The 26,464-nt window shown below is 41.1% G+C and overlaps 1 protein-coding gene across 2 annotated transcripts in view; it reads left to right on the top strand.

The window, feature by feature from the left end:
• CHID1 (chitinase domain containing 1) overlaps positions 1-26,464 on the top strand; it is a 266,132-nt gene that overhangs the window by 231,497 nt on the left and 8,171 nt on the right. For both annotated transcript variants that reach the window (XM_075836955.1, XM_075836956.1), the window contains exons 11-12: positions 25,548-25,628; positions 25,984-26,026. In XM_075836955.1, coding sequence (XP_075693070.1) covers positions 25,548-25,628; positions 25,984-26,026 — 124 coding nt within the window. The remainder of the gene's footprint in view (positions 1-25,547; positions 25,629-25,983; positions 26,027-26,464) is intronic.

Below are 26,464 nucleotides of genomic sequence, written 5' to 3'. Positions count from 1 at the left end.
GTAAAAACCAACACAAAAAAATAATAATTGAATGTGGTGCAATACTCTACAAGCCAAATGGAAATATGCCTCTTAAGACTGGCCTTTCTAGGTAAAGAGGAAGAGATGGCATGGTATTAAACTATATATTAGTCACTACCCTGTAAGTAGCATAGATTTTATCAGTAACTCCAGTTTAGTTACAATGCTCAGTGTAGTCTATTATAATGAGACGCTCTGTCGCTTCCCCATGCTGTACACTGCAGCTTTGGTTGTTCAGATTGGCCACTCGTCTACCACTGCCCTTCCACAAGCTGAGCCGTAAATTGGTGCAGAAGGTATATATGGAATAATAATACACAAAAAAAAAAAATTTTAGCCAGGATATTGCCACACATGTACTGAGCTAATGGATCCTCAATAAAGGGGTATACTGAGGTTTCTACTAAAGAGCCATATTTTATTTTTCCTTTTAGTCATTAAAATTGTAGAAAATCAATGTGTTAAATGTGTTAGTCGCAGAACTTGAAATAGTTTCGGGATAATCCTAGATAATTCACGTTAGTGTTCATGTTGATAATATTTGTCTCTCTCTCCTGCGGTGGAGCTATAACAGTTTACAATGAAAACAACTTTTTGTTGCTAGTGTTTAAAAATGTAAAACCTCAACGAATTTCTAAGGACAATTATAAGACACAAACAAAAAGAATATAAATATATATATGCTCAGTGTATATTACTCACAGTCTGATCGGAGAGGGCTAGGTAGGGGCCTAACACGAGCCTATAACTTGCTAAGCCCCATAAAGAGAAGTCTACGCCAGTTAGAAGCTAGCGTCGATTTACATTATAATTTATGCCTGTTTTCTGGCGTAAATTCTAAGAAATATGTTTGGCTGATGCGCCCGCTCCATTTTCCCGAAGTCACGCACCCTTTTCCCGAAGTCACGCACCTTTGTCCCGAAAGAGGTGAGGGTGGTGCAAATAGTCAAATTTGCACTTCAAATTGGCCCCCTTTGCAACTTTTCTGCGTGTAAAAATGTTGATAAATTAGATCCACAGTGTCCTCTGCAGCTTTCCCCTTGTCCCTCCCTGGGTGTCCTCCTCTCACTCCCACAGCACTGTGAGTGCCCAATTGACCTATACATATTATTTTAGTCTCTATCAATAAAGGATTGTGGTTATATTCATCTAATGGAGCGCTGGACATCCTTATTGCTGACCTTCATCGTGTCCCGGCTGCCTCCACGCATCCCTACATACGCATGGGAGAGCTGAATACTGCATATACGTTTTTAAACTTTGTAGATATAAGTAAATCCAACCCTGGTGATCAATAACTTAATGGTCAATGTTACTATGTAGACTAAAATATTGCTGTGTAGTTTGTGGAGAAAATAAATATGGCTATGTATGATCTGATAGAAATATGTTTACAGATGTTGTGAACGGAATGCAGAATTATTAGAAATTCTCTGAAGCAGAACTTATCAGATCTCGCTTATTATGTCTGCTGCTTCCAATTAATAAAAGCCATCACATGGGAGAGATGCCGTATTACCCACCAACATAGAAAGCCTTTTGGGCAAGAGTATGTGCATTTTTACTTCAATTAAAAGCTGGAAAGAAACATTCTCCCTTTGTTTCTCTCTCTTCAACTTGCTGCTACCGTCATCCAGCCAAGAAATAAATAAGTTAGTTAGATAAGCTGTGGTTTCTGCAACAAGTTAATTATTGTGGTCGTTTCCTATCAATGTTGGTTTTCTTTACTGCATCATATTAATTTCCAAATTTCGTTAGTCGGGGAAAACACTGTACTATGTGTTATTCTGATGAGAGACCATTGGACAAATGTACTAAAGCTGACCTTACACATCAGATAAGTCACCCAAACCCACAGGAGATAAGGTGCCAGGCTGTGAATTATTCCGCTCTCTCCAGGAAACCCAACATCGGCCAAGCATGCATGTTTTTTGGGATGTTCGGGAAGATCGCAGTCAGTCGAACCGGTGTTCAGCCAATAGCTATCTAATGTGGATGGCAGGATTATGGGCTCTTGTTCCATTTTGTACAGAGCCATATTCGGGCTGCCATAGAAGTCCATGAGACCTCTACTGTCCCTCCTTATGTCTCCGATTCAGTAATGAGGCATATAGAGGATTCTGTAGGAATCCGACCAAAATAAATCTTGGCATGCTCTATCGGACTCTATTGTATGTATGGAGGTATTCTCCTTGGACATGCCATTGCTCCTATGAGAGAATATGTTTGTGCACACCAAGTCCGTTGGAAACTTGTTTAGTGAATTAACCTAATTAATTTTTATGACTTTATTATTTTCCCAGAAATTGATCAATACCTCTGGTAATAACCATTTTCGGACTAGTAGAGCACAGAAAACATCCGTTGCTCTCATCATAAGAAACATCCAACGATTTATTCTTAGGTTTTCACGATACTATACTTTAAATTCATTATAAAAGAAATATTGATCTAAATAATTACACGACATCCTTAACAGTAATACAATAAGAACTATCCAAATTTCCAAGTACAAAACGCAGCATCCACACGTTGCCTTCACATCTGATGTCTCCTCCACAAATACTCCTAGCAAACATACCGCTTGCCATTCACTAGAGGTCAGAAGTAGGATCTGATGTTCTCTTCACAACTTATAAGAACATGTTGTATGTTTGGCAACATCCACCAACATCCTACGTTTAACTGCACTTATGCCACTGCAGTAAGTTGTGCATAGGTTCAGACAGCACCAGATACGTGGAAGGGTGTGGTTTTGCACGGATAGGGGCCCAACCCAAATATAAATATAAAAGAGTATCCGGGACACCAATATTGAAACAAAGGTATTTTTATTTTGTTTTTAATGCCAGTGGCAGAGTGCGACGTTTCGGTTTAAGTGACCTTCATCAGACATCGAGACATGCTGGAAACTGCATAGACGAGCGCTAGTGGTGCTGATAGCGGCTGGCTACATGAGCGCCATGATACAGCGGCCAGCCGCTATCAGCACCACTAGAGCTCGTCTATGCAGTTTCCATCACGGCTCCGTGCCTGATGAAGGTCACTTAGACCGAAACGTCGAAACCTTTGTTTCAATATTGGTGTGCCGGATACTCTTTTATACTGCAGTAAGTTGGCTCCCCGCACCTCTCCCTGCCCTAGTGACTGAGGCGCTGCCACGTATCTGCATGTTTACATTCACTGGTGAGAGTGGCGGATTATAAATACAGAGGACTCATAACTATGAGTCTCTCGTATTTGTTAGTTGCTTTTAGCTAAATGGCACAATATTTGTTGTGCCATTTGGGCTGATAATGTAGTGTATGTCTCTCTACTATGCTGAAGTTAAACAAACCAGTATAGTATGATGACAGATCCACTTTAAAAGGAATTGTTTTTTTTTTTTGTTTTTTTTTTTAAACTGTGACTGTACGTGTCGTTTTTGGCGTGTGGTAATGATTCTGTTTTCTGGCACACCTTAGCTACCTTGTGTGAATGCACCTTTAGGCCTCTTGGAGGCTTTATGGCAGTACAATGAGTCCCATACTACACGGTACTACGGAACCACAGGGACTCTATGTGCTGCTGAATGATGCTCCGTCAGGTGCTTTATGTCAGAGATATTCTCTCCTAGAAGAAATGCTTCAAGGGGAGAATAGCTCTGTTATACATAATGTTTTAAACTATTTTGTTTTCTGTCAGGTTTTTCCGAAATCCGACAAAAAAAACATCTGTTAGAAATTGGAGGCATAAGGAGCTACAAGAAGACCTCATTCACCGCTATAGGTGCCCTATTACGGTACAAAAAGGAACTGTAATACGGCAGTGTGAATGACGCCTCATAGCTTTATAGTTACATTTCTCTGTGTCATGAAGTCAATAAGTGTCCTCTGAATTTTAGTCCTTAGTTGCCTGTTCCTTTTTTTTTTCTTCATTCACATACCCCCAAAGTATTTATGTAGTGTTCTGTTCCATAAAAGTCAAAACTCTGTGTATGATATCCAAGAGTTTATAGCTCAGTTTGCAATAGAAGACCTAGGTATGTATGTCGCTATCATCAAAAAAGAACTACAAACGGATTGGAAAAATGTATCATTTGCCAAAATGTATTGTGTTTCGCAAGAAGAAAAGAAGTCTTGGAAGAGATCATCATTCTAGGCATAATTGTGTAAAATCTCCCGCACACATGAGCAGCATGGCAAGTTCTATATTTCACCTCTGAATCTCTGGATGTGAATTGGTGAGAAATATCTTTGAGATGGATTTGATAAAAATACATTTAAAACTAAAGGGAGGGCCATTTAGCCTGACAGGTTTATGATGAATTGGCTGTGGTGATCTCATCCTTTTATTGCAACGTTCTCTATATTTCAGCAGCAAGATGAGTCATCTCTGCACAAAATAGCAAGAGGCCCATAGTGTTAAGTCAAGGTGTAGGTAATTAAAATGTGCCAGGCAGATAAAGGAAGGATTAATTAAGCAATAATCTGAGAGAAGCAAATGCCAATTTGTGACTAATTCATTTTGTTTAGGGGTCAGGTGAGTTATAGCCGAGGGTACTTTGTCTCGCTGATTTCAAAATGTGTCATAGACATAATAGTCAAGGGCATGGGTGCTCGGAGATCACTTGTGACAGATTTAATTTAGGGATCAGTCTTGAACCACATTGTCTTATAACTGCTAAGTGTTTTATTTATAATGGACAAAGATTGTCACAAATAACATAAACTGACTAAAAATAGATAATCCTTTCAATAGTGCGAGAAGACAATATTCATTTGTACGGCTGCTGCTAATAGAACATGTTACGTTTCGTCCATGAAGAGTAAGAGCTGTTGATGTCCCAAAATGTGTCTACGATAACCTTTAGAGTTCCTAAGACAGACTTCACTTCATGGTGACCCCATAGGATAACGTAGACTACATGGTTATCCTGCACATAACATTCACTCAATAATGGGCAATACAGATAACACCGCTTCCCCAGAAATGTCTAATATGGCAAGGGGGACAGAAGGAACACGTAGATTCCAGTAAAACATCAACCGTTAAATTGATCTGGCAATAAATGGGGTTATTTTGTGCTCTGTTATATTATGTTTTAAAGGGGTATTTTCAGAAACCGCCAAGCAGGTTTTGCTGCGCTGTTTACAGGACTCCCATAGAAGTGTTTCCGGAACACAGGAGCTATGGAAGTTCCAAAAACAGCATAGCAAAATGTGCTCAGCTGTTTTCAGGAATAGCCAGCAACCTCGTAACTTAGTAGCAGAAGGTAGGACAGAGGTTAGGGTGGGTCCCATATATAGGTGTGGGATCCGCATCTATGATATTTATGGCATATCCTTCGGATATACCATAAATGTGCATGTTGGGAATACCCCTTTAATGGGTTTGTTTGAGATAGTGTACAATTGTGAAAACTTATTTGGTAGAACCTAGTTGAAGTTAAAAAAATACTTATTGTGAGGTCAAAGCTTAGTTTCTCTGTTAACGCCAAATCCACCGTATTCGTTAAATGTAAATTGTGGTTGCCTGCAGCCACCATTAGGGGAAGTGACTTATTATTGAGTTCAATGGGAGCTGCATAAATCAATAATAAACCAGTGTGCAGTAAGCTCCTAATATTCCTCTTGTGGTGACTACAGGCTGCCAAAATAGCTGAGAGGAGAAGCAGGAGCTGTGTAACAGAAAAATAGAGCTCCAACCCATATAAAAAAAATATATTAAATTAATAAGCACAGAATTTTGGGATTCACTTTAAAGTGATTGTCTTATTAAGATAACCCCCTTTCTATATGCCTTATTAGTGCACATGGTTGTCATAGAGGAGGGGTCCCGAGTGGGACCAGAACGGAAAGCCACTTCGTAAGACCGACTCCCGCTTTGTACCCATCCTGTCCATACATTACCGGTGATAACTTCTGGCTGTGTGCGGCTTTCATTGGAAAAAAAAGTTATCTTCATGAGACATCCCCTTTAAATAATCAGAAATTAATTTTAGTTAACATGGTATGGTTGTTGTACATCTGTAATCAGCTGTAAAATACAAAATGCAATTGTACAACATTTGTATCTTTCATTCTGTGTCTATAGTTATATTATCCAGTGAAATAAGGGTGGTTGGATTTGAACTTCCGTTCTGCAAGCCACCGGGCTGCCCATAACTGTTGTATATATTCTCTAATGATAAAGACTCCCGAGTAACTGAGTAATTGAGATGTAGGGCATGTAGTGTGTGGGTCACAGGATGAACTGCTGCAGTAATGTGAGCTATGATGAAATAATTAGAACAGCCTTCAAAAGCCAGAACGCCAAGGAGGACACATGAAAAGCTGAGGGCTCATTGGAGAATTTTAAGTCCGTGCATTATACCGATCTGGCAGCGAATGAGTCCTGAAATCATCTCCGCGCCTAGGAGTGATAAGAGGCACTTTCAATAAACATTGATTTTAATCTGAGCTGAGATTTATTACCATGGCCTGAAATGTTTGAAGAGACGACTTAATGAAGTGGAGATCAATGTTCTCAGCTTTTCAAATTGAATCAGCCTCGGCCACAGACCACGGCTCCCGCCATTGCCTGATATGGAGTAGGGTTCTTCATTCCTGCAGGTGAATGTAGGTAAATGCTCTAATATTGGTAAAAGACTAGAAGCAAAGTTATCGGAGGGCCCTAGTTACTTATGTATTAATGCCATAGCTGTAGAACCATGTCTTAGCAATTACATGGTTTATAACTTCCAGCAAAATTTTTGTGGCAGATTAGATAAAAAAGTCTTCTTTTCATTTCTAGAAACAGCTCCACTCCTGTACATGGCCTGTGTCTGAAATTGCAGCTCAGCTCTGTTCACTGGAATTGGACAAGCACGGCACTGTTTCCGGACAATTTTATTTTTTTTCTAATCTTATAAAGCCCCTTTAACAAGCTAGCGAAATTATGCCGTCACATCCTGAGTAGTCACTGTGATGTCTTAATCTGCTTGTTAGAATAAATTAACTTGGGTCATTTATATTTAAATGTTAAAATCGTGCAGCAATGTGCTCTGGAAATTGCCCTTATTTCGGGACATCAGATAGGTTGGAATGAGATCTTAGAGTTGTAGGAGCCTTTAACCCCTTCCCTCCGCAGTCATTTTTCGTTTTTTTATCTTTGCCTTTTCCTCCTCACGATCCAAAAGCCATAACATTTTTTATTTTTCTGTCGAGATAGCCGTATGAGGGCTTGTTTTTTGTGGGATGAGTTTTTTTGTACCATATAATGTACAGGGAATCTGGGAAAAATTTATTTGTGGGGTGCAATGGGAAAAAACGGATTCCCCAATTGTTTTTTGGGTTTCTTTTTAACAGTGCTCACTGTGAGGTTAAAAACAACACATTACCCTAATACTGCGAGTCGATACAAATGCAGTAATACAAAATTTATATCGGTTTATTTATGTTTTACTACTTTGAATCGATATTCTGCAATACTAATGTATTCTGGCAGGGCTTAATAGAAGTACAAAGGTTGCAGACCTGGGGGGACTTCATTAGGCTCCGAGGATGCCATTACAACCATTAGCACCCCACGATTGCGTCACAGGGGGGTGATGGGACATCAGAGGAGCCCCCCTCTTTGTAACTTTCTAAGGGGTTAAACGAGCAGGTTCCCGCTCATCGAAGTGAAACGTCAGTTGTAACTTACAGCCGATACATTCAAGTTAGTGCGCGGGCTCAGCTGGTGAGCCAGCTCCATACTTTCCCTCTGCCGTATATATATGGCAGATGTCGGGAAGCGGGTAAAGAAGACCTCTCATCTGTCTCTAAGGAAATATTTTCATTTCCCTCTTCCTTGTGCCATTTCTCTGAAAATATATGAATAAATTGACAACTGGGTGTTACTATTCCCCTCGTCAATAGTGTGTCCCTACATTGTGTGGCACTGTCAGCATTTAGCACACAGTACCAGACTGTGTAGGAACAGACCCAATTGACGAGATCTTTCAACACCTAGTTGTCAATTTACGTATACATTTCTTGGAGGAATAACAGAACAACGGCATAAAGCAGAGTTCTAAGAAAAGATGCTCTGGGAATTGTTGTTTTATGGAAGCATCTACTTAAAGGGGTTATTCAGATTTAAAAAAAAGTTCCCTAAAGGCTGCAAATGACATGAATTAACAAAACAAGCAGTACTCACCTATCCTTCCCCCCAGCGATCCATCAAAGTCACTCCAGCAGCAATCCTGGTGATTGTTTACATGCAACCAATCAGAGGGCTCAGTGGTCATGTGTACGATTTGTCACCACTGAGTTTGACATCTGTGGTATGTAAAGTATTTGAGGGTATTTTAAGAGATGAACTACAAAAGTATATAGCAGAAAAAAGTCTAATTACTGATAACCAGCATGGATTCATGAAAAACAGGTCGTGCCTAACTAACATGCTTGGTTTCTATGAGGAGGTAAGTGCAAATCTGGATGTTGGTTATGCGGCTGATGTGATTTATTTGGATTTTGCAAAAGCTTTTGATATTGTTCCTCACAACAGTCTTGTTCTGAAGCTACAGACACAGGGACTGGGGGAACGTGTATGCAAGTGGGTAAAGACTCCGTTAAGGGACAGAAAACAAAGAGTTGTTATAAACTTACTCAAAATGGGTTGAAGTCAGCAGCGGGGTACCACAAGGATCGGTGTTAGGCCCAATTATTTTTTTATCTCTTTATTAATGATCTTGGGGATGTGATTGATAGTAAGGTGTCAGTTTTTGCTGATGATACATAACTGTGTAGGATACTTAAAACTCAGCTTGACTTTAAAATATTAGAGAAAGACCTAGATAAGCTGGCAGCATGGGCAAAAACATGGCAGATGAAATTTAATGTTGATAATTGTAAAGTAATGCACTTGGGACGCAATAATAGTGTTAATTCATATATATTAAATGGAATAAAACTGGGGATAATGGAACAAGAGAAGAACCTGGGTATTCTTGTAACAAATAAGCTAAGCAGCAGCACTGTCAATGTCAAGCAGCAGCTGCAAAAGCAAATAGGATTTTAGGGAGTATAAAAAGAGAGATAAAAACCTGTGATTCAAATGTAATATTACCCCTCTATAAATCCCTTGTAAGGCCACATCTAGAATATGGAGTTCAGTTATGGGCTCCACATTTTAAAAAGGACATAGGAGAACTGGAGAGGGTTGAAGGGCTGGCAACTAGATTATTAAATGGGATGGGAGGTGTTGCTTACAATGAAAGGCTAGAAAAATTGGGCTTGTTCAGCTTGGAAAAAAGACGTCTTAAAGGTGATCTTATTAATATGTGTAAGTATATGTGTGTTCAATACAGAGAACTAGCACATGACATGTTCCTTCCAAGGACTCTACAAAGGACAAGGGGACACCCATTGCGTGTAGAAGAAAGATGTTTCAGACATCAATATAGAAAAGGGTTATTTACAGTTAGAGTGGCCAAGCTCGGAATGCCCTACCCTAAGAGGTAGTGATGGCAGATACTATGTCCGAATTAAAAAAAAAAAAGGCTAGATGCCTATTTATTTACGAATGTCATTGAGGGCTATAATTAATCAAGCAATGAATGACGGGTAATTTATTGCGAAAGGTTGAACCTGATGGACCTATGTAACTATGAGCCCTCTGATTGGCTGCAGTAGACACCTGCTGCCTGCATGTAAACAATCTCCGGGAGTGCCGCCCCAGAGCATCAGGTGAGTACTGATTGTTTTGTTAATTCTTGTCATTTGCAGCCCTTAGGAAAAAAAATTAGGAACCAAGATAAATAGACATATAAGGAGAGATAACAGATCTTCCTCAAATACGATTTTATTTTTTTTATTTTAATTTTTTTATTTGTATTTCCTGTTGCTTATATAGTGGCAACAAATTCCGCAGCACTCAGAGATGATCACCATTCACATCAGTTCCTGTTCCCAAGGAGGCTCACAATCTAGTTTTGCCATTTCAGACACGCACATTAGGGCCAATTTCATGGGATTGAATTAGTATGTTTTTAGGGTGTGGGAGGAACCTGGAGGAATCCCATGCAAACACTGATAGAACATACAAACTCCATTGTTTAATATGTTCAGAAACCTCACCATAAATTGACTACTGATGCATCGTACTTCTATTCTAACATGACTATTCTTTAGGGCTTATTCACACGAACGAGTTCAAACTCGGACGTGAAAAACAGCTGTTTCCACGTCCGAGTTGCACCCGTGCGGGACCCGTTTTCACGGATCCCTCACAGACTTGAGTCTATCGAGGGATCCATGAAAACGAAAGAAAATAGTTCTTGTACTATTTTTCAACGGACCCTTCACACAGTCCGTTAAAACAATGGCCGTGTGAACGGCTCCATTGAAAAACATGCGTCCGTGTGACAGTTGTTGTTTTAATGGACGTCACACGGACGTATACAACGTGCGTGTGAATAAGCCCTTAGGAGTTCTTTCATTTTTGTTTCGGACTTGCACTTTGTGCAGTTGTAATAAAGATAATTCAGTTTGATGCACATCCAATCATTTGGGTAATACTGAATGATTTGCTTTTATCTTACAAGACCAATGTACAGGGTGAAGGCTGTGCCGCGATGACAGCCACTTAGTGATGCCATGTGACTTGCGTGCACTTCTTGGTCTAGCAGGCCCCTTGATTGTCCAGCCCTTCTCACCACAGCGATAAATGAGACCTAAAAGCTTCATTAGCTGCTTTAATAACTTGGGATTCATAAGTCCTGGAAGTTATTAGTTCCTGTTACATCTGCTGATTACATAATTACAGTAAAATACATTTCCGATGGCAGCACAACTGCGGCAGCCAATTAGTGGAGGTCACGAGGTGCTGAGGTGAAATTCTTGTGTCTCCGCTGCCTCTTAATAAGAGCTGTCGTCTCTGTTGGCTCATATAATGTGGGTTCATATTTTCCTTTCTATTTTCGGTATGTTTTAACATTCAAAGAGTTGGATGTGCCCATTATATTATTTAGATTGTGAGCCTGAATGGGCAAAGGGACCAATGTGATGACAATCTCTGTACAGCGCTGCAGAATATGTTGCCGCTATATAAGTAAATAAAAAAAGAAATGATAGGAATGACAAAGATGTCCCTTAATCATTGTTTTGTTTTTGTAACGGATCCCTAAAAAGCAAGATAGTTATTTGTGGTTACTTGGTATTCTGGGTATTTGAAGTCCCTGTGTAATACCAAGTGTCATATATAAATAAGGGCTCGTGGTAGAGCATGGAAGCCATACAGCTCCCTAGTGATAAGCCTCACGACCTCCATGTACTGCTGTACAGGCTCCATCGGGTGCTATGTGTGCAGAGATGCATTGCACAAACAGAACCTGAAGGAACATGTCAAAAATCTACCCGTAAAAGCGCCGTTTTACGGTTCCAAACAAATCGGAGGTTGTGCAGAGCCATAATATGACCATGTGCAAGAGCCCGAAGAAAGATATGGAGGTATTTCCCATCTGTGAACATTCATATCGCCAATGCTCTTGAATAAGGCTAGGGCTACATATCGACATTAAGTTGGAAGCGACATTCAATAAAATTGAGGTCAGAACTTTAGTTGTTGGCTATTAAATACAAAAGTCACACAAAAGTGACTTTGCAACTATCACAAAAATGATAACCATGTCATGGCAGCATATAGCCCAAGCCTTAAAACTTTCATCTGGTTCAGAAAACGCCAAACATGGTACATCAGAAGGCAAAATAAAAGGATGGAAACCCCGATAACTGTGATGTGCATTTCCATTTGCAATAACGAACATATTTTTGTAAGCACTGTACCTTTATAATCTTTTATATAAACTAGACCCCACAGTAAAGTGCAAATGACTGAAATAATGCCTTAATTCAGGTTAATAGATATACATTTCTTAGGTTTTTATTGACCCATAGGCACTCAATGTAGGCGCTGTCTTCCATTAAATGTCTTTAGGGGCTGTGGGATCCCCGTGGCCCTTCATTCCTAGGTATCTAACAACTATTCTTCCCTTCTTACCTCCTAGCTGAGCAGAATAAAAGCTCATCCGGTTACATGTCATAGGTTTTGTCACTTCAATGTGTAGTCCTGAGGCAGATATTAGAAATTGGATTACATATTGGCTGGTTACAGTGCATCTCCTGTGATGAGACAGAACCGGTTCCACAATATTAAGCCATTTGCATAATGTACTGGTTCCTAATAACAGCAATGTCTGGATTCCTGCGCTAGTAACAGGGGGATCAGGGTTTTTAAACACAGTGGCCAAATTTTTTTTCGTTCTCTGTAAACATTCATCGTCCATGAGATTCCTGGACTCTTGTGCATCTGTGAGCGCCAACACTGAAGCGAGCACTTAGGGGCTGACAGCCGGAGCGAACTGGGAATTGTTACAAGAACTTCTGCTCATTATTTCAACTACATTATCCTGCACTTGTCCTTATTATGGCGCAGTATAAGGGTTTAAGATTGCATTTAATAAATATATTTCTAAAGGCTTCTGCGTCTCCTGTCTAGTGTACCGCCAGCTTCCATAAGGTCATTAAGTCGGAAAGTCTGACGGGGTGATATGTGCTGTCAATCACGTCCCTGTGCCAGAACGTTCAGGATTTCATCTGTACCGGCCTTTCAGTACGCTCCAGGCTTTTTATGTACTTCTGGTGGCCACCATGATTATATTCTGCTTATGGCTGCTATTATTTATCTGTAAGATATGAGATGACAGATCTGTTGAAACGTGTATTTATAATGACAACATGCTTTTATAACTGTCATGAATTTTAATGGCATCACGGCAAATACCATCACTATATATAGGAAGTTGGAGTGCAATTGTGTACTTATCAGTACGAGCCAAGATAGAGGGAATTGTTTGCCGTCAGAATAATCTGCGCAGGCTATGACACGAATGACCATGTATCAAACAGTGCTTACATCGAGTTCCTTTTCTCGCACCATAGCGTGTGCTCTGGACAGAGCTGTGTGACAGGGTTTATAATCTCTTGGCACAGAAACATATAATTTGCTGGCTGTTTTGTAAGGGACGGAATTGAAATGGAATGAAATCCGTCTCTCCGTTCCTGCTAGATCCATGCAAAGCCAATTTTACTTTCATTTGCAGCTTTTATGTGTGTCTCAATTTGAATTCTCCGCAAAATAAGCTTTCTTTTTTTTATTGTGACTGAAAAATCCAGATCTATTACAAGATTAAAGCTTCTCTTATATTGAACCATTTATAACATTTTATTGCTCGCAATTTCATTACAAATTTTAAAGGCCGCCTCGAAAGCCCTACGAAACATTGGGAAGAGTAGAAATACGAGCTTTGTCGGCAGACGGCACAAAAATTGCACATTTTTAACAACTGCAAAGCTGCTCCGTGTGGCAGACGCATTCACACATAGCTGCACAGTCACATCAGAATACTGTATATAGGAGTTATCAGATTGATCTCTGGTCTACTGTCATCATAGCCCGAAGATGTATATTCCCGAAAAGTCCTTCCTACTGCAGCTACATTTCAGTATTACTATTTGGAAATGGTTCCGTTGTGTCATCACATGTGCTCTGCTACTAAAATGAGAATGACTAGAAATATAACTGAGCAGCCATCGCAGCAGAAGTGTGCTTAACCCAAAAAAGATTTGACACCTATTACATTTTGCTGTGCCCCCCACCAACTCCAGGTTTATGTGGGCTCTTCGGGATAGTCACAGTGACACCTTTATGCTTTGACATCTTTTCACTCAACAATATGCCACCAGTGGCACTTAGGTGGTCTGTTTACGCATGATGCTTTTGACGCCATTTTTTTCAATACATTTCCTGACATTTTTAACAAAAGAACGCCAAAACGCCACATGTGAACATACCCTCAAAGGAAAGGCAGCTGCATACGGCAAAGTTTTTAATTTAAGTCTATCACTGCCAGAAATTTGGTTGTTATACTAGTTCAAGTGGGTGAAAGAACTTTTTTGTTTTTGCCTTCCAACAGCCCATAACCTTTAGGGTATGTTCACACGCACTAATTACGGACGTAATTCGGGCGTTTTTGCCCCGAATTACGTCCGAAAATAGCGCCTCAATAGCGTTGACAAACATCTGCCCATTGAAAGCAATGGGCAGACGTTTGTCTGTTCACACGAGGCGTAATTTACGCGCCGCTGTCAAATGACGGCGCGTAAATAGACGCCCGCGTCAAAGAAGTGACCTGTCACTTCTTTGGCCGTAATTGGAGCACACACACCACTTTCTTAGAGACACTCCTCTAGTAGCGTGATGGACCACCTTTGGCCTTCAGAACGGGAGAAATTAGTTGTGGCATAGATTCCATTAGGCTGCCATGAAAGGGTGAACTTGGTCGGCCACAATGCTTAGATATAAGCCCTACTGTTCAAATGCCAATTCACAGGTATCAGAGGAGCCAGGGTGTGCCAAGAAAACATTCCCCACACCATTACTCCACCAGCCTGAACTGTGGTCACCTGACAGGAATAGTTCATTGATTCATGCTGCTTGCACCAAATTCTGAACCTCCCATCAGCACGGTGCAACATCTGGATTCATCCGGTCAGGCAATGTTTTCCACTTCTCAGCCTTTCCGTTTTCCTTAGACAGTAATGGCACTCAAACTGGTCGTCTGCTTTTACAGCCCATCTGTGCTAAGGAAGGACTATTTGTGCTTTCGGACATGTTAGTTGGAGCACCAGCGTTGTATCCTACTTTAATTTGCTTCACTGTTCACCTCCTGTTTGTCGGAACAATTCTTGACATCCCCCTCTGACCCCTTTCGTCGAAGAGTTGTTTACATCCATTGGATTCCCCTTCGCTGGATGTTTCTCCACGATTACATTATTCTCAGTATACTCTCGATACTATTTCGTAAGAAAATACCGGCCCCGGTTAGTCTAGCACAAATGACCATGCCTCATTCAGAGTCGCTCAGATCGCTCGATTTTCCCATTCTAATTCAGATTCACACTTAGGGTATGTTCACACGCACTAATTACGGACGTAATTCGGGCGTTTTTCCCCCGAATTACGTCCGAAAATAGCGCCTCAATAGCGTTGACAAACATCTGCCCATTGAAAGCAATGGGCAGACGTTTGTCTGTTCACACGAGGCGTATATTTACGCGCCGCTGTCAAATGACGGCGAGTAAATAGACGCCCGTGTCAAAGAAGTGACCTGTCACTTCTTGGGGCGTAATTGGAGCCGTTATTCATTGACTCCAATGAATAGCAGCTCCAATTACGTCCGTAATGGACGCGGCGTTCAAGCGCCTGCACATGCCGTTACGGCTGAAATTACGGGGATGTTTTCAGGCTGAAACATCCCCGTAATTTCAGCCGTTACGGACGCCCTCGTGTGAACATACCCTTACATTTTTGTGTCTACTTAGCTGTATAAGCGCTTGTTTTTTGCAAGACAAATGGTAGTTTTTTTGGTGGTATTTTGTGATAAATTAATTAATATTAACGCTTATTATGGAGCAAATGCAGAAATAAAAAGCAACTCAGCAATTTTATTTTTAATATAAATATTGTGTTACATTTATTCTACGGCTTGTTAGAGTTAAAAAGGCTCTGTCACCAGATTTTGCAACCCCTATCTCCTATTGCAGCAGATAGGCGCTGCAATGTAGATTACAGTAACGTTTTTATTTTTAAAAAACGAGCATTTTTGGCCAAGTTATGACCATTTTTGTATTTATGCAAATGAGGCTTGCTAAAGTACAACTGGGCGTGTTGAGAAGTAAAAGTCCAAGTGGGCGTGTAATATGTGCGTACATCGGGGCGTTTTTACTTCTTTTACTAGCTGGGCGTTCTGACGAGAAGTATCATCCACTTCTCTTCAGAACGCCCAGCTTCTGCCAGATCACGCTGTGACGTCACTTCCCCAGGTCCTGCATCGTGTCAGACGAGCGAGGACACATCGGCACCAGAGGCTACAGTTGATTCTGCAGCAGCATCGGCGTTTGAAGGTAAGTCGATGTAGCTACTTACCTGCAAACGCTGATGCTGCTGCAGAATCATCTGTAGCCTCTGGTGCCGATGTGTCCTCGCTCGTCTGACACGATGCAGGACCTGTGAGTGACGTCACAGCGTGATCTGCCAGAAGCTGGGCGTTCTGAAGAGAAGTGGATGATACTTCTCGTCAGAACGCCCAGCTGGTAAAAGTAGTAAACACGCCCCGATGTACGCACATAATACACGCCCAGTTGTACTTTAACTTTTCAACACGCCCAGTTGTACTTTTGCAAGCCTCATTTGCATAAATACAAAAATGGTCATAACTTGGCCAAAAATGCTCGTTTTTTAAAAATAAAAACGTTACTGTAATCTACATTGCAGCGCCGATCTGCTGCAATAGCAGATAGGGGTTGCAAAATCTGGTGACAGAGCCTCTTTAAGGGGATAATAAATATGTTTGTTATATGATCTTTATTTAATAAAGTTTATTTAAAAAAAATACATTTATTGTATTTTTGGTGGCGTTATTTTTGTATTTAACGCTTTTTTTTGTTTAGTGTGAAGACTTATTCTTGATCTTTTTTTCTTTTTCTTTTTTTTAAATTATAATCTACTAGAATGGATCTCTATATATCAGCACAGTTTACCTGTGAATAATATTAATATTAGCACATTTAGGCAGAGAAAATCCCCTCATTGATAGCTTGCAGCTCACTGGCCGGGTCTCTGCCTCTCATACACAAAGTCAAGGATATTAGACCCAGTAGGGACAAGTTAAAAGCCGAGCCTGAAAAGTAATTACAGGACATAAATGCAGAGCAGGCAGCAGTGGGCCCTTCTTCCTGCACTCCGCGTCAGCATGTGCCCCATCTTACAGGGTGCTTATGTCTGGTCTGCCCTGCTCTGCTCCCCTTACTTAAAAGATAGTAGTATCTCTATCCTATGCCAGGCAGCTAATTCATTTACACAGCTGCAAAATGCTGTACTCCACCAAACTAGAAAGTGACAGCACCCCTATCATATTCTGACTTAATTTCATACATCTAAGACGGCGAACGCATGGAACAGCTTACAGCAGGACTTAGTAACTCCACTGACAGTTTTAATCATATTTGACAACTGTGGGAAAATAATTGTATGGGGTCTGACATGTAGCACCACTTGCTCTCTTGTGCTTTCAGTCAAGCACCCAATCTTGTAATTCTTCCGGTCCAGACCAGCTAACAAATCTCACCCACACACTGCGTAAATGATAAGCAATCGCAACTCAGAAAAAAAAAACCGTATACTTCTGTGCTTTTTTGTGCAGGACAGCCTCCTAGAATGAGGTTTCAACCTATGTGACTGCTGCAGCCAATCATAGGCTGCAGCAGTCACATGGGAACGAAACGTCATCACAGGAAGCAGGGCAGTAGAGGGACGTGTCGCCATGGCTACGGGTAAGTATGACAATTTGGTGTGGTTTTTCAGCCGGAACTCCCTGTGGCGACCAGGACGGATACGCTGTGTGCTTTTACGCAGTATATCCGCCCTGTGTGAACGTACTCTTAGGGTGCAGTCACATGCGGCACATTTTGTTGCAGAAATTTCTGCGACTAAAAAACAGTTCCATTCATCTGAATGTGGCTGTTTCTGCAGCAGATTCATGGATTTCTGCAAGTTTCATACTGATGAATAGAACTGATTTTCAGTCGCAGAAATTTTTGTAACAAAATATTCCTCATTTGAATCCACCTTATACACCTGTTTCTATTATTCCTGTTCTATTGCTTTTCCTTTTATTTTTGTTAAATACTTCTACATATTTTATATCTATCCGATGTTTATGTATGTTTCTGCTTCTTTGTACTATCTCTTTAAAAAAAAACAAAAAACCGTAAATAGAGCGCTAAAAAAATAAGTAACATATTTGGCCAATTTATTTAGTGTCAAACCAAGGATACAAGTACCACATGGCCAGCCCCTGCAGCTCCTATGGGGCACATAAAGAAGGGATGCTCCGTAAAGGGGGAACTTTCCCCCTTTTCTATGGTACCAGCCTGCACAAAGCTCCCCCTTCGTACGGGGCCCCGGTGCTAGCGACAGCCAAATACATGCATTAGCGCAGAATGGATGGGCATGCCCGACCATTCAGCGCCTTACAATGACGCTGATTGGCTAGCGGCGCGATTACGTCATCGCGCCCCTTCGGTGCTTGAAAGGTGCTGATTGACGGGGCAAGTCATTCTGCCCCGCCAATCAGCGTCATTGGACGACGCTAGTTCAGCTCTAGCAGACCTGCTCAGAAGAGAGCATGTCTGCATTGCCAGGGGACAGCGTGGGAACGGGATCATGTGAGTATGTAAAGTTTTGTGTTTTTTTTCTCATAAAACTGTGAGTGGCATTATCTATAGTGGGGGCTCTATCTACAGGGGGGTCGTCTATATGTGGGCCATTATATACAGGGGGGTCTATATGTGGGGATGTGGGGAACAATCTACAGGGGGGTCTATATGTGGGGATGTGGGCCACTATATACAGGGGGGTCTATGTGTGGGGATGTGGGCCACATTATATACAGGGGTGGTCTATATATGGGCCACTATATACAGGGGGGTCTATATATGGAGATGTGAGCCACTATCTACAGGGGGGGTCTATATGTGGGCCACTATATACAGGGGGGTCTATATGTGGGCCACTATATACAGGGTGCAGTCTATATGTGGGGATGTGGGGCACTATCTACAGGGGGAGCTATATGTGAGACACTATACTGGGGTGGGATATATGTAGAGCACTATCGATAGGTGAGCTATTTTTTAGGGCACTTTCTATTGGGTGGGCTATATGTGGGACACTATATACAGGGGTGAGTTACCTTTGGGGCACTAGCTACAGGGTGGCTATATGTAGGGCACTGTCTACAGGCATGGGCTATATGTGGGACACTATATATAGGGGGAGTTATATGTGAGACTATCTACAGAGGTGGGCTATACGTGGAGCACGGTCTATAGGGGAAGCCATATGTAGGGCAGCACGGTGGCTCAGTGGTTAGCACTATTGCCTTGAAGCTCTAGAGTCCATATGTGGCCACTATCTACAGGGGCTGTATGTGGGACACTATCTACAGAGGGTTTTATGTAGGTCACTATCTATAGAGGCTCTATGGGGGTCACTATCTACAAAGGACTATGGGGGCACTATCTGCAGGGTTAACGGTGTGTGTATGTGTGTGTGTGTTTGTGTGTGTGTGACAGTGTATGGTACTATTATAATCAGGGACACAGCGTATGGCGCTATAATAGTTAGAGGTGCAGTGTATGGTGCTTTATTATATTTAGGGGTGTTGAGAATTTTAACTTCTTTTGTAGGTGCAGAAATGTTTTAAAAGTGAGAAGCTGAAGACATCTGAGTGGAAAACTGCAGAAATGGGTCATGGCCGGGAGAAATCCATCATAGATGTCTGGACCACAGGGAGAAGAAAAGAACTAGAATCTGAGACATCACCGGTGAGTCACTTAATGCAAATGTTTATTCTGCCTCTAATCAGTAATGCAGTCACTGTATGATCTGCAGCGAGATGATGGGTGGTATGATTATGATATGATATTTTTTTTGTGAAACAGCATCTCCCAGCATATCCTCACCATTGTTCGGGCCATGCTGGGTGCTATAGTTTTACGCCGTACAAACCTATACGGCAGGGGTTGCACTAAATTGAGCTGTATTTGTTCTGGTGTTGTATATATGTACTGATCTTGGTTCTGATGTTGTATGTAAGTACTGAGCTTGGTTCTGGTGCTGTATATACGTATGAGATTTGTTTTGGTGCTGTATATATGTACTGAGCTTGGTTCTGGGGATGTATTTATGTACTGAACTTGGTTCTAGTGCTATATTTATGTACTGAGGTTCGTTCTGGTGCTGCATTTATGTACTGAGGTTGGTTCTGGTGCTGTATATATGTATGGGCTTGGTTCTAGTGCTGTATTTATGTACTGAGCTTTGTTCTAGTGCTGTATTTATGTACTGAGCTTTGTTCTAGTGCTGTATATATGTACTGAGCTTGGTTCTGGTGCTGTATATATGTCAGAGCTTGGTTCTAGTGCTGTATTTATGTACTAATCTTGGTTGTGGTACTGTATTTATGTACTGAGCTTGGTTGAGGTACTGTATATATGTCAGAGCTTGGTTCTGGATCTGTAATTATATAGGATATATTTATAACAACAAAATTGCAGGGCAGATGGAATTGTTCTCACTTCATTGTATATTTAATGGGAATCTGTCAGGTAGTTTTAACCCCTTGAACCGCCACCATGCGGTAATACATGAGCTGACAATATTTCCAAACATTCCCTTGTATGTTTTTTTCAGATGCAGCAAGATCCTTAACATCCACTTTTAAAACGGGGCACACTATATGCTAATTACTCATTAGAGGGTCATGGGGCGGTGCCGCTATCCTGAAGAGTCACATAGTCTTGCCTCCAAACCCACCATTCCATGTTTGAGTGACGTCTCCCTGGCTGATAAAACTTTCTCGAATGCGCCATTGCCTTGTGGCACTATACACAAGGGGGGCTGTGTGGCACTATACACAAGGGGGAGCTGTGTGGCACTATACACATGGGGGAACTGTATGGAACTATTTACTAGGGGGAGGGCTGTGGCTCTATCTACAGGGGTGCAATCTACAGGGGTCTGTGGGTGGCACTTTCTACTAAGAGGGGCTGTGCTGCACTTTCTACTAAGGGGGGGGGGCTGTGTGGCACTATATACAAGGGAGGGGGGCTGTGTGGCACTATATACAGTGGGAGCTGTATAGCGCTATATACAGTAGGGGCTTTATGGCGATATCTACAGGGGCTGTATGTCACTATCTACATGGGGGAGGTGGGGGCACTATCTACAAATGAGGTGTGAGTGTCTATAGGCGGGCTGTATGGCACATTCTACAGGGGGCACTATTTATAAGGGGTGCTGCTTGTGGCACGCGGGGGGGGGGGGGCGGTCAAGAGTTTGCTATGGGGCCCAGTCTTTCCTAGTTACGCCCCTGGCCATAGAGTAATGCATTTTGTTCCTGTGTTTGATTGGCTACTTGTTAAATGGACTGTAGAAGGTTTCTGTCTGATATATTGAAATTAGAGACAGGAGCCAATGTTGAACTTCTGCGTATGCCAGGGCTACATGCAATAAATAAAATTCCAACAGTTTAGCTCCAATTGGATTTACATCTGAATAAGAATCTGGATTCTCTGAGTTCTGCGCTTACTTGCCAAGAATATTTGCTAGAATGAGACTGGAAAATTGCTCCCACCCTAACAGAATAAAGCCTTCTAGGAATTCCCTTATTCCCTTCCATTCACTGTTCCCACAAAGCTATTGTCATGATGACAGTGGTCGGTCAGGGGGGTTGTATTATAAAGCAGATTTATATGCTATTCTGGGTCTGTGAAAAGATGGGAGACACCTCCCATGAGCACTATAAAACTTGCTAGGGTCGGACTGACCCACCGGAGTACCAGAGGATCCTCCAGTGGACACAGTCTCTGACCCAATAATGGGTCCTAGACAGCCTAGCAGCAGTCAACTCCATTTAGAGCTAACTTAAGAGCCAAGCACTTGCCTCTAGGGTCTATTTCTTATGAGTGATTCACAAATAACCTATTAGACCTTATTGACGATATGTACTATCTGTAGAGTGATAATAAGATGATGCGCACGTATTCCGTAGAGATGGTGGGTGGCCCTCACAATCATTCCCTCTGGTGGGCCCAAGGAACTCCAGTCCAATGCCGATACTTGCCATTGAGATGTTACCTGTGGAAAGCCATCTGTTATACCAAGATCACTGTAAGCACAGGACAATTTAGGGGCTTATATTTATATCTTATCTTGGGGTTGTGAGGTCTTTAAGGTCATACTGTACTGACATTTCTAGGATAGATTAAGCTTTAATGGAAAAGTGAGCACAGACAATAATTTAGATTTATCTAGTAAAGGAATGTGTTTCTAGGTGAATACCACGGCCCGAGCAGATCTCAAATTTAACACAAGCTTTGTATTGTGAGATATTGCATTAGAAAACTTGAGATTTACAATGACATTTGGGAATGTTCAATTACTTTTGTAAAGACAATTTGAGAGGCTGTTTCAAAGTGAAAAAGAAATCAAATATGTCCCGAGGGAAAGGTTAGATAAAAAGAAATCTATAGACAAAATCTGAGAAATGGCTCTTTATTGCATATATAAAACAAGTCCTCATTTGCAGCATCCCACAATTTGCCAATGTTATTTGTGTAGTTCATCTCTGCAGCTCCATACACAATATAAGAGAGCAGGAATGGAAGTCCATGGAAATCTGCTACATCTGTGGTCCTCAGACTGTGGATCTCCAGCTGTAACAAAACTACAACTCCCAGCATGTCCTGACAGCTGGAGGCTGGGGACCTCCGTGCAGCATTATCTCTCTTACTTGTTATTCTGAATTATAGAAAAGTATATAAACTGTACTTCTAATGATAAAAACCTTCAAGAAGGCAGTACAAAATAAAATGCTTTATAAATATGCTACTATGACTATTTTTTTCACCATATTAGTGTAATAACTTGTCTCTGTTCAGACCATTTCCTTTTTTGTTTTTTGACATCCGAGGTTACTTTAGTATTTCCTTCCGGTACAGAATTGTAGACAATCAGAATTTTTGTATTATCAGAAGCCAAATTGAATACATTTTACTATAAATTCCGGGATGTTTTTTAACAGGGTCTATAGACTGCTTTCCTGGTAAGAATGTATGATTCCCCTTTTTCTGACACATACAAATGAGAGACTGGCGCACTGTATTAATAAATTTTCCCCTAATGTGTTAATTTTAGGCAACTTTTGATTGTTCTATGTAGTCACAAAAGAAAAGGCTTACCTTTTTTGTACTATTAAGGGATTTTGATCCTGTTTGATAATCTGCAATTTTGTTAGCAAAGAATTGATGATGTCTAAAGCCCCTTTCACATCACGTTCATTCACTATGTTTGCATGTACATTTGGAAAGCTCCCGGCGTACACACATACGTGTCCATAGGTATCCATTAGCTTAACAAAGACCGAGAGCGTCCTTTTGTCCTCTGTCGGGCTGGTCAGTATAGCTTTTATTTTTAAAGTATTGAAAAGGAAAGAAGACAACCATATTCCATACTACAGAATCCCATACTAAACCTATACCCATAATGGGTGACCATCACTGTATGGCATACGTCACAGACATCCGTTTAACGTATACACCATGGGAGTTTTAATAGCTATTCATGTCGTATATATTAAATGGATACCGTTATTGTCTATGAGTGATGGATGCGTTAAAAGAATGTCTAATACTGGCATCCATCACCCATAGACTATAATGGTATCCGACTAACGTCATGAGCTATTATGTCTCCAGTTCATGACGTATCCATTTAACGGATACCATTAGGGTATGTTCACACGCAGTGAACAAAAATGTCTGAAAATACGGAGCTGTTTTCAGGCGAAAACAGCTCCTGATTTTCAGAAGTTTTTTTAACAACTCACGTTTTTTACGGCCCTTTTTGGGGCTGTTTTTCAATGGAGTCAATGAAAAACGCCTCCAAAAACGTCCCAAGAATTTTCCTGCACTTCTTTTGACGAGCCGTCATTTTATGCGCCGTATTTTGACAGCGACGCATAAAATAATGGCTCGTGGGAACAGAACATCGTAATTCCCATTGAAAGCAATGGGCACATGTTTGTAGGCGTATTAGGGGCGTTTTTTCAGGTGTAATTCGAGGCATAAAACGCCCAAATTACGTCTGAAACCATTGCGTGTGAACATACCCTAATAGTCTATGGCGACGGATGCCGCTGTAAAATGCAGGCTGTGACGAATGCCCTAACGTATACATCGGGAGCTTTTCCTGGCATGTACATCAAACGTGCTGTTCAAGGGGCCTAAAGGAGAGAATGTTCACTGATTTGTTTAATGTGCAGGTCATACAGAGTCATAGCTAGGCCTTCTTTTATCTAGGATTCAGTTACTTACCCTACCCATATATCTAAATACCATGACCAAGGAAGAGTGGCTGGCATTTTAGCACCCTCCCCCTGGCACCCAGCACTCAAGGCAATTGCTCCAAATTTTTCTTCTGCAAGGAGTAATGTAAACAGCTCTGCATACGCATTTCTTCAAAATAATTCCCATATTCTTAGTTTGTTGCTTAGGGTTATTTTCAGGATTCTAATTTAGATTTATCTAGTAAAGGAATGTGTTTCTAGGTGAATACCTCCTGGAGGAGGAAGTATAAGATAATTTTTTCTCTGAGTTCCTTTTTTTGCAGTGGAATCGCTGCGAACCCGCCGCAAAAAAACACAACTGCTAATTGTTGTGGGTTTTACCTCCCCATTGAATTCAATGAGGAAAATCCGCAACAAATAAGCAGCGTTTACGCAAATACAATTGACATGCTCCAGAATAAAATTCTGCACTGCAGATCCATTTCTGAACGTTTTTTCTTCTCATCCACTTTGCTGCTACCGTATCTGCTCCGCAACTAATTCCTTTGCGGAAAATCTACAGTATTTACGCAACATGTGAACTGAGCCTTAATGTGAACGGCAGAAATAGTTTCCATGTACAGAAACGTACACTTAAGAGTACCATCACCTATCATTTAAACAAACTTCCGACATGCCAGTAGTTGTGTTTGTTGGGTGCCTGGGTCATGAGACTCCCACCAAGCAGTAGAACAGAGGACGTGGTGGGTGCTTGTGCCCTTTCATTCTGAGAATGGTTGGGGTCTTGGTACCTGGACCAATCAAAATCACAACATTTGACGGATCTGGACTCTCACAATCACACCTTTTGACATATTTTGGACTTGTCAGAAGTTTGTTGATATGAAAGGTACCCCTCAAGAAACAACACATGGAAGCTACATCTCCAAATAGAACTGGTTTATTTTTGCATTGGTCTCCATTATACTAGAACCTGCCATACCCATCACAGCTCTGAAAGCCATTAGCATCACCTTTGGGCAATTAGAGCAAGGCTTTGTTCAAATGAATGGTGTAGCTGTCTGCAGTGACCTTCTCTTTATAGGTGCTTTTCATGGAATATATTATGAATACACCAAAAAAAGGGTTAATACGACATGACCCCATATTTCTGCTATTCAGATGAACAGAGGTACATTCATAGAATGTAACTATAACATCCAGATATCATGCATGTCTCGAGATACGAGCTAATTAAATGCCATGCATTGCTGTTCATTGAATCTGTGCAGGTACCACACTCATCTCAATGAGTCCTTAAGCTTTCATCTATTAGAAAAGGAAACATTCATTAATCAGCATAGTAGCAGCTAATCATTGGGTGGTATTTGAGGTAAAGTTTAATGCCATCCTTTCAATACTCCACTAATTTCTCTTGAAACGTACAATGGATTGTGAGCACTGAGCTGCGACACCATTATTTCTATTTTATGCAGAATATATGAGGAATAAAATCCTGTCTAGCTCCTTTAAGCCAATTCTGCATTAACACCGCCTCTTGTTTGATCTGCAGGTACATTGAGATACTGAAGGAGCATAAGCCGAAGATTCTGTGGGACCAGCATATTGCAGAACATTACCTGGAATATAAAAAGTGAGTCCTGCATGAGGCTACCCTACTCTTCCCTTCAGATCAGGACATACAGGGATAGAGTCCAGAGACAAAATCTGTAGAGAGTCCTTGCCAACAAAATCATCCTGAAAGATCCGGCACTCAACAATAATTTATAGTTATTTTCTCTGCTTAGAGACTGATTGCATTTCATGTCGGGAAAATTGAGCGACAAAGTAGAACAAATGGCTCTTATCCATCATCAGATTGTCCAGGCTTATTGTTAAAGAGAACTGGGGTCTGGGCCACCTGGAAAGGTTTAACCAAACCCAGCTCGAGCAGATGTCATCTCTGAAATATTCAGTTTTCTTAAGATGGTTATTTTTTTTTTTTACAGGAGTAAAGGAGGAAAACATGCAGTGTTCTATCCAACTCTGAAGGTACAATGTATAATGCACTGGCTTGACAAGTCATGTACTTTATGTTCACTTTCCATATAGATTTACTAGGTCTAATAATTCTTAACTTTTTACCTGAAGGAGAAAGTCTCATGGTGCTGGTGTTCTGGCTTGGAGACAGATCATGTGTGTTAATGGTTGAGAATAGATTCGTACAGAAGAGACTCAATACAGCTGTATAATAGAGTTATTAATTGGTTAAAGGTGAAATAAGTTGATAGCCTCATGCTCACAACTCTATAAAAAATATGATACCATATGGCACTTTGTGTTTTGTATGTGAATAGGGAAAATGCTTTTTTTCAAGCAGTTTTTTTTCTCCCATTGATGCACCTTACGGACAAACAGTACCCATACTGAGGTCTCTTAGAAAAATGGGATCAGCGTATACAGATTTTTGTCTCTATTGAGTTCTATGGA

The sequence above is a fragment of the Rhinoderma darwinii genome, chromosome 9 (genome assembly GCF_050947455.1).
Source record: "Rhinoderma darwinii isolate aRhiDar2 chromosome 9, aRhiDar2.hap1, whole genome shotgun sequence".
In the NCBI taxonomy this organism is placed as follows: domain Eukaryota; kingdom Metazoa; phylum Chordata; class Amphibia; order Anura; family Rhinodermatidae; genus Rhinoderma; species Rhinoderma darwinii.
Note: the sequence above shows the minus strand (reverse complement) of the source record. Positions and strands in the feature narration are given on the sequence as shown.